The sequence below is a fragment of the Macrobrachium rosenbergii genome, chromosome 9 (genome assembly GCF_040412425.1).
Source record: "Macrobrachium rosenbergii isolate ZJJX-2024 chromosome 9, ASM4041242v1, whole genome shotgun sequence".
Lineage (NCBI taxonomy): Eukaryota > Metazoa > Arthropoda > Malacostraca > Decapoda > Palaemonidae > Macrobrachium > Macrobrachium rosenbergii.
In genome coordinates, this window is record NC_089749.1 from 38,970,505 (window position 1) to 38,983,854 (window position 13,350).

At 34.9% G+C, this 13,350-nt stretch overlaps 1 protein-coding gene across 1 annotated transcript in view; it reads right to left on the reverse strand.

The window, feature by feature from the left end:
* Positions 1–13,350, reverse strand: part of LOC136841702 (phosphatidylserine synthase-like) — a 419,092-nt gene that overhangs the window by 246,877 nt on the left and 158,865 nt on the right. Inside the window, exon 4 of the mRNA XM_067108922.1 lies at positions 5,841–6,002. Coding sequence (XP_066965023.1) covers positions 5,841–6,002 — 162 coding nt within the window. The remainder of the gene's footprint in view (positions 1–5,840; positions 6,003–13,350) is intronic.

A 13,350-nucleotide genomic window follows, 5' to 3' on the forward strand; every position in this document is an offset into this window, starting at 1 on the left:
CTGTCGTTTTCCTTGATAGAGAGTCTGCTATTACAATGAGACCCCCTGTGAGGTGAACTGCAGACATATGCCACTTCCTTGCTTGCGCCATCCAAAGGATGGCTAACATTACCATATTGAGAGGAGGTGAATGTGATCCAGACCTCTTGATGTAGGATATTGTGGTTATGTTCTCTCTCTTCTGGAGGTTTGAGCTTTTTGAGAGAAAAAGACAGCCATCAGCTCCAGGAACTTGATATAACAATTCCTGAGTAGCTGATCACCTCCTTGCCACCTGACAATCCTCCTAATGTCCTCTCAACCTGTCAACGAGGCATCTGTGAGTTTGTCACTCATACAGATGGAGGAGTCAAGGTGACCTGTTTCACCAGAGATCCCTTCCAAATTTAAGGCCGAAGTATCTCCCCAACACTTTTAAGCCTTTGATGAGGTGTGTCTCGCATCTTTTTTCTTGCATGCGATAGCCAGAATTTGTTCACACTTTTAGTTGCAATCTATGTATTGGATCTATTACTGACGAGAACTGCAGCAGGCCCATCATACGTTCTGATTGCCATCTGGAAACTCTGGGCTGTGCAAGGAACCTTTTGAGGACTTGCCTTATTCTGTTTTGAGCATGATGGGGAGAGACAACAGGCCGTGAAGAGTATCTCAGCACAGTCCCAGCCACTGAAAGTGTCTGCTGGGCATGAGGCAGGATGTTTTCAAATTTATAATAAAACCTTTTGACTTTACTTTAGTCTGTTGACCATTGCTCTTAGGTTTTTCAAGCACTCTTTTCTAGTGGGCCCCTAAAACTTTTTGTTTGAGTTCTCGAACGAATACCGTTGCTAGTTTGACAAATATTCTTTAGGCAATATTTAGCCGAAAGGACATGACTTTGAATCTGTATGTATCTTTCCTTATTCGGACCTTAAGAAGGGGCGGAAGGGAAAGGCTATAGGGATGTGCCAGTGTGCATCTTTCAGATCTACAGAAACTGCCCAAGCCCCTTTTTGAAATGATTCAATGTACTTAGGCAACGGTAATCATCAAAAACTTTCGGCCAACAATGTGCTTGTTCACTGTTGTTCAATGTCATTGGTTGAGGATCACTCTTCTTTGGATGTGAGTCCCTTTTGAGGACACTGAAGAGACATACTTTCTGGTTTTGAGGAACATGAGACACAAGTTTCTGTCCCCCACAGGAAAACTTCCATTGTCTGTGATGTCATTGAAGCTGACCCTCAACCAATATAATTCCTCTTGGTATCTGCCTCCTCCTCTGCCTTCACCTTTGATAGACATTCCAGGTGTTGTTTCTCCTTTTTCCCCTATGGGATGGTTTTTGGACCTTGTGAAAAAGGATGGCCTTGAAGTTGCTGTTGTCCCTTTGCAGGGAATTGTCCCTTCTGACCACCTAACTGTTTTTGAGGAAAATTTTGGGGTGACTGAAGGCTTACATGATTTTTGATCAAAGTGAGTCTTTTTTGGGGTTGGGTAAAGGGAAATTTTGGGTTGTTTGTTTCTTGAATTCCTCTTTACTAAAACGGAGAAAAAAGTCGAATTTTTTCGGAGCGCTGGTAACGACATGAACCGTTCGCTTTGGACCAAACAAAGGTAATGGCGCCTGGTTGTAAACAAGAGGGCGGATGCGCATGCGTAATAGTCACTTCTCTTTCTTGCAGGTTAATTGACGTTGGAAAAACTGGGTTCAGCTTCGCTGAAGATAAGGGAAAGTGCCCTCTAATCTTTGAGTCCATTATATACTCCATCATGTGTTATAATGTTAATCATTACGACACAATACCTGGCCAAAAGACCAACTAAATTAGAAGAGAATTCTTTGATATTAGTTTGGTCACCATGGAGCTCTGGTAGACCATGGAAGGTAACTCCTTTGAGGACGAAACAGCGACTACGTCATCAAAAATGCTTATACAGGTATTATCCTACTTACGAAGGGGTTAGGTTCCAAAAAACCATCGTTTGTTGGAAAAAACATAAATACCAAAATGTATCTCAAACATAGCCTGGCCTACGCTAGGGTATTCGGTACCACGCACTGTATACATATATGGTAGCCTAGCCTACATTATAAAATATACTCTTTACCTACACACTATAATAATAGCCTAGCCTACACTACAAAATATACTCTTTACATACACAGTATAATAATTATTAACCCTTAAACGCCGAAGCCCTATTTACAAAAACGTCTCCCGTATGCCGGCGGTGTTCGGGAGCTAGCGCCAAAGCGGAAAAAAAGTTTTTTTCAAAAAATCACAGCACGCTTAGTTTTTAAGATTAAGAGTTCATTTTTGGCTCCTTTTTTTCTCATTGCCTGAAGTTTAGTATGCAACCATCAGAAATGAAAAAAAAATATCATTATCATATATAAATATTGGAATATATGACAGCGAAAAAAAAAACTCGTATATAATTGTATACAAATCGCGCTGTAAGCAAAACGGTTAAAGATAATGAGTTAATTTTTTTTAGTTGTATTGTGCACTAAATTGCCATGATTTTGGTATATATCAGATTGTAAAACGATTAAAGCAACACAGATCACATGGACGTATGGAAAAAAAGTTTTTTTCAAAAATTCACCATAAATCGAAATATTGTGCTAGAGACTTTCCAATTGTATCAAAATGAAGGAAATTGATTGAATATTACTAGACTGTAAGTTTTTTACCTTACAATTGCATTTTTTTATCATTTCGATCGAGTTAAAGTTGACCGAAGGTTGATTTTTGTCTATTTATCGTTATTTATATGAAAATATTTCAAAAATGGTAAAAGCTAAAAGCATGACTTATTTTTTGTTGTATTCTACATGAAATTGCGCACATTTTGATGTATAACACTTTTTGTAACGAATAATATAAAACGGCGAAAAAATTACGACAAGGTGACTCAAGAAATGCTAGAATTTTTAGCGGAGTTTGCACCTGGATGGAAGGTAACATGGAAAAAAAAAAGTTTTTTTCAAAAATTCACCATAAATCGAAAAATTATGCCAGAGACTTTCCGTTTGTTGCAAAATGAAGGTAAAGGATTGATTGTTACTAGAATGTAAGAATTTTGGCTTACGATTGCGTTTTTCAAGCATTTCGATCGAGTTAAAGTTGACCAAAGGTTGATTTTTTTCTATTTATCGTTATTTATATGAAAATATTTCAAAAATGGTAAAAGCTAAAAGCATGATTTATTTTTTGTTGTATTCTACATGAAATTGCGCACATTTTGATGTATAACACTTTATGTAACGAATAATATAAAACGGCGAAAAAATTACGACAATGTGACTCAAGAAATGCTACGATTTTTTACGAGAACTTGAAGGAAAAGTTTTTTCAAAAATTCACCATAAATCGAAATATTGTGCTGGAGACTTTCCGTTTGTTGCACAATAAAGGTAAATGATTGATTGTTACTAGAATGTAAGAATTTTAGCTTACGATTGCGTTTTTCGAGCATTTCGGTTGAGTCAAAATTGACAATGTTAAAATTTTGTCAGTTATCGTGATTTAAATGAAAATATTTCAAAACTGTTAAAAGCTAAAAGAATGATTTATTTTTGTTGTATTCTACATGAAATTGGGCACATTTTGATGTATAACACTTTATGTAACGAATAATATAAAATGGTGAAAAAAATTACAACAAGGTGACTCAAGAAATGCCAGGATTTTCAGCGAAGGAAAAAGTTTTTTCAAAAATTTACGGATGCCCTCAGGACACCCGATGCTTCCTAGGGGTTGTAAAGGCACGGGATGTGGTCCTTGGTCGCCTTCGGTCACACGTGGGCGAACAACATATTGGGCCAGAGAAGCTGGGTCACTTTGGCTGCTGGGTCCTTCTCCAGCATCCCAGTCTAAAACTATTATCTCACACGCGCTCACTACCGACAGGCAGTATGCGCCTTTCATGGTCCTGACAGCTTTGAGACATCTCTGCAAACGTCCTGTTGCAGCACAAATACGCACACACTCGCCAAAGTTCTGCAAAACACGGATGCGTCAAAATATCACTCTCGCGACCGTCTACGCTGATGCTGTCTGGTGATGAGAAGGAGGGAACTATTCTAGGCGCATGCGGCGTCTGGGTGACGCTTATAAACAAAACAACAGCTTGATCCGTGAACTCCCAGCATCCCTCAAGGCGCGATTTGAAACCTTCCGCAAACTAGGCCTGTAATTATTTTTCCGCGAATATTTAAAAAAAGCATTTTTAGTCGACGTATGGTACGTCCACTTGACATCCAACAGACAATTTTCGTCGACGTATGGTACGTCCATTAGGCGTTTAAGGGTTAATATCAGCTAATTCTGGAGGTTCATGCAAAGTGACTTATGATAATTCAAAACAAAGAAAAATTGAATAACAAACAAGAATTAGCTTAGCCTACACTATGGTATATTGTGTACATACACGGTAGCGTAGCCTACATTATACTGTACACTATATTCCCATATCATATTATACAAAAGTCAACATAACGAATATGCATCTTTTCCATGGATCTTTTAAAATGTTATGCCTTAATTCACTGTATTCCAATAATATTGTATATATTCTTATATTGCTTTGTATTATAAATTGCGTTAGCACTTTTCTTGCTTCTAGTTAGCGTAAATGAATCTCTAGAGTCTACATACTTTATTTATCAGGGGCAAGGTTATTTTTTGTTATACGAAGTGTTTTTTTTTAAGTTGAAATATAACTAAAATATGTTTCGTTGTGAAATTTATTTATCTATTATTTTTGTTGATAGGTGACAATTGACAATGGCCATTTGGGGGTGTTTGTTTTGTGTAAAAAAATCAAGATTCCATTTGCTTTTTTCACTTGATTTCATCATAATACGAGCTTTACGTATTTATCGTTTATTGGCGTAAAAATAACAGTAATGTGTTCTTTCATGTCCAGTAGTTTTGATTAAAATACTTTCTGTCCAATTTTAATTACGATCGAGTTTCATTCCTGTTGCCGAAGCACGATAATTTACAGTCTAGTCATTAGCAGCTTGAACATTGTTTTCTCAGCTTCAGCTACAACTTGCAGCTTAAATTTAGCAGGTATTTCCTTCACAATCTTTTATACATACCGAACAAGGGTATAATGTAAAAATATATCAGTCCTACTCTTCTTAATGTCATTTGTGCTATAAGCTACAGTAATTGTTCATTACCTTACGATGGTTGAAATACAAGTAAACATCTGTTGTTATCTGATTTGGTTATAAGCAAAACAACAGTTTCTTGGTCGGTTGTTTATGGCTGTACGCATTTACGCAAGAGTATAATGTTACTAACAATACTTTTATCATTCTCTTTTACTTTTTTAACTAGAAGATGGGGAAAAGAGATGGAGGAGAAGTTGTCTATTGTAATTTGGTCTCTCTCACTGCCTGATTACGCTGCCTGCGTCCATGCGAAATTTAAAAATATTTTATACATAATATTGTCGTATCGGTATTAACTGCTTACCCCATTACAAAATCGAATTATTGTAAGGTGAATTATCGTAACTCGAGCATTACCTCAGTATTTTAATAGTTTTATCACAAAAGTGCATTTAGTCATGAAAATGAGAAGAACATACAGTATTTAGGGAATATTTCTCAGTGAAAAATAGCAAGAATGGGCAAATTTTCCACAAATAATGGGTAGATACGTTCCAAAGAGAAATCCGCGAATACGAGTCCGCGAATCAAGAGAACGTGAATACGGGGGTTTACTGTATACATTAAAAACTGAGATATGATCATCATGAAAAAATGGAACAAGAGTAAAAAAAAACTAGAATGAATGGTGGTTCATAAGAAAACTACAAAATATTATGCTTACCTCAGTTATTTCCCACATGACAGAGATGGTCCAAAGAATGCCATAATGTCTTACGAGCAGAGTCTTCATGGCCCAGCCTGCAAAGTGAGCAAAGCAGAAGAAGTCGATACTCTCCCAAAGCCGTCCAAAGGAAAGGTCATCACATTTCTCTCCCCATTCACCCTATTTGGAATGGAATAAGGTTTCACTGGCAGAAGGACTAATTGTAAATTAGAAAAGTAAAAGAAATAAAACTTTATAGGAGATCCTTTTTTATTTTTACAGCTTTTTATATCAAGATTCCTAACAGCTCATTTAATATAGGACATTTAATACATAAGATTTTGTAAAACCGATATATTTAACATTAAAAAACTGCCAAACCATTTCTGATTTTTAGGCTGCAATGCAATATGTATTCTTGAGATATCTGTTCTTAGAGGTTACATTAGTCAAGTCAAAATCATCCTGTATAAATAACTGGCAATGTGGTTATATCAACCTCACACTAACCTAACATCTTTGTGTTCAAATTCCACATATGGTAGGGTTTCTTCATTCTTTCACACACACTATCAGTCCAACTCTATGGCACCTGATTTATAGAGAAGCCTCATATATGGCACATTTTTTAGATGGCCCATTTCACAAAATTATGTTTGAGTGTTCAGAACAAATTTCAGATTATTCATGCACTGTAATACAGATTTTAAACATTATATTTGAAAATAGAAAAAATTTAGTAGTAAGATAAGTAATGATGGCAGTGATGTTTCCATCTTCATAGTAAAAAAAAATTTGTTAAGAGCTGTGATGGGCTACCATTAAAATGGTTTTGAAGTTATTTTACTGGAATGGTGAAGGAGGTTAAAGGGTTTTGTGTATTAAATATTTGGATGTTTTATCATAAGAAGATACAGTACTCTCCTTGAAATCCTAGAGGTAAAGGCAATGATTTACTCGTGTAGATCTAATATGGCTGAGAAATAAAACAAAAGAACTAGGGGATAGGTGAGCTGTTTGTAGAGCTCCTTTTTCTGTAATAATGTTAGAGGTGGCAGAGTTGTGCAATTCTGTTTGGACATTTTATTTTAATAACAATAATTTTCCACTATAACCATATTAGTGATAATAGGGATACTCGCCAATACAGTATAAACTGTTTTTAACTGAACAATAAAATAAACAGTATCAAGAACTAACAAGAGTAGGTAGTTTGATTGACTAATTTATGTAAACTGGAGTCACAACAGCTATGAATACTAATGCCAAAAAAAATAAAATGTAAATATATATAAATAAATAACAATCAAATATGTACTCATCAATCATGCTTCATAAGTACTTTCATACTATTTATCTATAAAACCATTCAGTAAAACAAAGTCACAATGAAAAATGAATTTGGATGTAGGAAAAATTGATGTTTTATGAAGGCCAGCCTATCAATAAACTTGAAAAATGATTTTGCTGAATTTGTAAACCATTTCCCTCAAAGCATCTTAGAAATAGAATAGTTACAATCTACACTCCAATACTCTGAGAGGGAATGTGCTTTAAGTTACCCAAGACATGGGCACTCACCCAACATGAGCTTGACTGTCAGAGGAACCATGTGATCTTCACAAAATGACCAATCTTCACTCAACAAAATGCACTTTCCCACCTTTGTGACATACAATTATACTTCCAAGTGGATGTCTGCCTAATAATATCCAATTTTCAAGTTCCTAACAGTCAGACCCGCCTATTTATGCTGCCAGTACTCCTTGACATTCTTCCAAATAACTGAGAAACTATTTCTAAAAGGCAAAGGCATTCCCTTTGGGGTACTATTTACCAAAGCCCTCTTGGCCAGTTCACCAGCCTTCTCATTACCTGAAGGTACCCAACAAAATTTTTACTTGCTGACCTATGCAGTTCGACAAAAACAACCATTCTAAAACATCTACAATTACTAGATGTTTGAGGTTCAAGCTCTCATGCCATCCAGCACATTTCCTGAGTCACTAAAAAATAGGGTAAAATTTCTTTCATTTTTGAGTTAAAAGATTTTTTAGTACCAATGAAAATGCTATGAAGCTCCACAGTAAAAACCTGTGAAGCTTCGTATTTAAATGCACAACTCAGTAGATATCCACTTTATTCCATTTCAGGAAAAAATGTCCCAAACCCAATGCCAGCATCAGATTTAGAGCCATCTTTATAAATAAAATATAAATTTCTATGCTGTTCTGAGTCTTTAAAAATGTCAATTGTATAACTTCATCAGATGAAATCGTCCATGGAGGAGAGAAAATTCTGACATATTTTAACCTTTTCAAATTAATCTTTAAGGAAGAACAAATGAGAACCTGAATTTATTCTCCCAACTTGAATATTGAATTCATTTTTAAAAAATTCACTCTAAAGGAGAAAGGATGTGGTACACTAGGATTACCTCTATATGGAAAAGAAGCTTCCTCCCTGACTGAAAGGATGGTTAGGGAATCAGGAAGTCTTAAAATCTAAACTAGCTGCGAAGCAGTATGGTTTGGAACTGAAGCTCCAAAGGAATCTCTCCTGCATCCACTTGCAAACCCTCAAATGGGGAGGATTAAAATGCTCCAGTAGCTATTCTAAACTCCTACATTATGTATTGAATCCAAACTTCGATGGTGAAAGCTATCTGAAATAAAAACCTCATATCCGCATATGTTAGCTTTGAAAGAATTAATGATTTATATAATCTTAATAACTGCTTTTGATTTCCACCCCACGATGTAGAGATAAAACCTCCAAGTTCAAATATTTGAAGCATTTAGCTTTAAGATCAACCAAATAAGATTTATGACATTTGGTTACCAAATACCAAATAAGAAGCCCATGACATTTGGTTACCAAATATTTCTCTGAGGAATCTTGTTTCTGTGGCACAAGGAATTCTTTTAACCATTTATGTACAAATCAGGGACTGGGTGGATGCCTCTTAGATGACAAAAATAATCTACTGCAGTCTTTGTTGATGAAAATTTTAAACCAAGCATCTCAGCCCATTTCACATGTTTGAAGTGTCTCACAGCCACAAGCAACCTTGAAGCAGCAAAGGATAGTGAAAATCCTTGACGAATAGAGTATAAAATATAATGTTTGAGACTATTTTAGCTATTCCATTAACGGCTAACACAAACATGCTAACACTAACTTTTGGTGCACTTTCTTCTTGGCATGTGATGCTGGACAAAACTGTACTGACCCTACTTGTACCAGAAAACTCTGAAATTTAAAAAAGCTTTTAGAAAAAGTAGCAGCTCACCTCTTAAGATTACTGTACAATCACCGAGATCTTGTAAAATGCCATACTCCAAGTACTGTAGTGTCATATGCTTTTCAAAAATAAAATAACTCTAACATGATGTTGTTAGGTTGCAAAGCTTCACAGATACAGGATTCTATCTGAACTAAAACATCAGTGGTGGAGCATAAATGTATACATACATACACACATACATACATACATGAACACACACACATTATAATAAATATATATATATATATATATATATATATATATATATATATATATATATATATATATATATATATATATATAAGTTAATCCCCACATTTGCAGAGGATGAGTACCAGACCCCGCTGTAAATAGTTAACACCCTCCCCTCTAAAAAACTTTTATAACTTCCTATCTTGAAAGTTCAAATACCAAATGTATAATAGAAGTATCATCCTACACCAAATATACCTTACATTATTATCCTACTACTGTAGTATTAATCTGTGAAATGATATTATTAACCCTTTAACGCCGAAGCCCTATTTTCAAAAACGTCTCCCGTATGCCGGCGGCCTCCGAGAGGTAGCGCCGAAGCGGAAAAAGTTTTTTCAAAAAAAATCACAGCGTGCTTAGTTTTCAAGATTAAGAGTTCATTTTGGCTCCTTTTTTCTCATTGCCTGAAGTTTAGTATGCAATCATCAGAAATGAAAAAATATCATTATCATATATAAATATTGGAATATATGACAGCGAAAAAAAACTCGTATATAATTGTATACAAATCGCGCTGTAAGGAAAACAGTTAAAGCTAATGAGTTAATTTTTTTAGTTGTATTGTACACTAAATTGCGATGATTTTGGTATATAACAGATTGTAAAACGATTAAAGCAACACAGAGAAAATATTATCACAAAATGATGCATGAATTCGTAACGCGCGGACGTAAAAAAGTTTTTTTCAAAAATTCACCAAAAATCAAAATATTGTGCTAGAGACTTTCCAATTGTGCCAAAATGAAGGAAATTGATTGAATATTACTAGACTGTAAGTTTTTTTTAGCTTACAATTGCATTTTTTGAACCATTTCGATCGAGTTAAAGTTGACCGAAGGTTGATTTTTTCTATTTATCGTTATTTCGATGTAAATATTTAAAAACTGTGAAGAGCTAAAGGAATGATTTATTTTTGTTGTATTCTACATGAAATTGCGCACATTTTGATGTATAACACTTTATGTAACGAATAATATGAAACGGCGAAAAAATTACGGCAAACTGACGCAAGAAATGACACGATTTTCAGCGGAGTCCGCGCGCGCGGAGCGGAGGAAATTATTTTTTTCAAAAATTCACCAAAAATCTAAATATTGTGCTAGAGACTTTCCGTTTGTTGCAAAATGAAGGTAAGTGATTGATTGTTACTCGAATGTAATAATTATGGCTTACGAATGCGTTTTTCGATCATTTCGGTCGAGTCAAAGTTGACCGAACGTTAAAATTTTGTCAGTTATCGTTATTTCGGCGAAAATATTAAAAAACTGTGAAGAGCTAAAGGAATGATATATTTTTTGTCGTATTCTACATGAAATTGCGCACATTTTGATGTATAACACTTTATGTAACGAATAATATGAAAGGGCGAAAAAATTACGGAAAGCTGACGCAAGAAATGACACGATTTTCAGCTGATTCCGCGCGCGCGGAGCGAAGGAAATTATTTTTTTCAAAAATTCACCAAAAATCTAAATATTGTGCTAGAGACTTTCCGTTTGTTGCAAAATGAAGGTAAATGATTGATTGTTACTCGAATGTAATAATTATGGCTTACGAATGCGTTTTTCGATCATTTCGGTCGAGTCAAAGTTGACCGAACGTTAAAATTTTGTCAGTTATCGTTATTTCGGCGAAAATATTAAAAAACTTTGAAGAGCTAAAGGAATGATATATTTTTAGTCGTATTCTACATGAAATTGCGCACATTTTGATGTATAACACTTTATATAACGAATAATATGAAAGGGCGAAAAAATTACGGAAAGCTGACGCAAGAAATGACACGATTTTCAGCTGATTCCGCGCGCGCGGAGCGAAGGAAATTATTTTTTTCAAAAATTCACCAAAAATCTAAATATTGTGCTAGAGACTTTCCGTTTGTTGCAAAATGAAGGTAAATGATTGATTGTTACTCGAATGTAATAATTATGGCTTACGAATGCGTTTTTCGATCATTTCGGTCGAGTCAAAGTTGACCAAACGTTAAAATTTTGTCAGTTATCGTTATTTCGGCGAAAATATTAAAAACCTGTGAAGAGTTAAAGGAATGATTTATTTTTTGTTGTATTCTACATGAAATTGCGCACATTTTGATGTATAACACTTTATGTAACGAATAATATGAAACGGCGAAAAATTACGGCAAGCAGACGCAAGAAATGCCAGGATTTTCAGCGGATTCCGCGCGCGCGGAGCGAAGGAAAAATTTTTTTCAAAAATTCACCAAAAATCTAAATATTGTGCTAGAGACTTTCCGTTTGTTGCAGAATGAAGGTAAATGATTGATTGTTACTCGAATGTAATAATTATGGCTTACGGATGCGTTTTTCGATCATTTCGGTCGAGTCAAAGTTGACCGAAGGTTGATTTTTTTCTATTTATCGTTATTTCGATGTAAATATTTAAAAACTGTGAAGAGCTAAAGGAATGATATATTTTTTGTTGTATTCTACATGAAATTGCGCACATTTTGATGTATAACACTTTATGTAACGAATAATATGAAAGGGCGAAAAAATTACGGCAAGCTGACGCAAGAAATGACACGATTTTCAGCTGATTCCGCGCGCGCGGAGCGGAGGAAATTATTTTTTTCAAAAATTCACCAAAAATCTAAATATTGTGCTAGAGACTTTCCGTTTGTTGCAAAATGAAGGTAAATGATTGATTGTTACTCGAATGTAATAATTATGGCTTACGAATGCGTTTTTCGATCATTTCTGTCGAGTCAAAGTTGACCGAACGTTAAAATTTTGTCAGTTATCGTTATTTCGGCGAAAATATTAAAACCTGTGAAGAGCTAAAGGAATGATTTATTTTTTGTTGTATTCTACATGAAATTCCGCACATTTTGATGTATAACACTTTATGTTACGAATAATATGAAACGGCGAAAAAATTACGGCAAGCAGACGCAAGAAATGCCAGGATTTTCAGCGGATTCCGCGCGCGCGGAGCGAAGGGAAAATTTTTTTCAAAAATTCACCAAAAATCTAAATATTGTGCTAGAGACTTTCCGTTTGTTGCAGAATGAAGGTAAATGATTGATTGTTACTCGAATGTAATAATTATGGCTTACGGATGCGTTTTTCGATCATTTCGGTCGAGTCAAAGTTGACCGAAGGTTGATTTTTTCTATTTATCGTTATTTCGATGTAAATATTTAAAAACTGTGAAGAGCTAAAGGAATGATTTATTTTTTGTTGTATTCTACATGAAATTGCGCACATTTTGATGTATAACACTTTATGTGACGAATAATATGAAAGGGCGAAAAAAGTACGGCAAGTTGACGCAAGAAATGCCACGATTTTCAGCTGATTCCGCGCGCGCGGAGCGGAGGAAATTATTTTTTTCAAAAATTCACCAAAAATCTAAATATTGTGCTAGAGACTTTCCGTTTGTTGCAAAATGAAGGTAAATGATTGGTTGTTACTCGAATGTAATAATTATGGCTTACGAATGCGTTTTTCGATCATTTCGGTCGAGTCAAAGTTGACCGAACGTTAAAATTTTGTCAGTTATCGTTATTTCGGCGAAAATATTAAAAACCTGTGAAGAGCTAAAGCAATGACTTATTTTTTGTTGTATTCTACATGAAATTCCGCACATTTTGATGTATAACACTTTATGTAACGAATAATATGAAACGGCGAAAAAATTACGGCAAGCTGACGCAAGAAATGCCAGGATTTTCAGCGGATTCCGCGCGCGCGGAGCGAAGGAAAAATTTTTTTTTTTCGAAAATTCACCAAAAATCTAATTTTCAGCGGATTCCGCGCGCGCGGAGCAAAGGAAAATTTTTTTTTCAAAAATTCACCAAAAATCTAAATATTGTGCTAGAGACTTTCCGTTTGTTGCAAAATGAAGGAAAAGGATTGAATATCACCAGAATACGAGATTTTTTGCTTACCCAAAAGAGACCCAAGTAAAAAAATATATATATATATATATATATATATATATATATATATATATATATATATA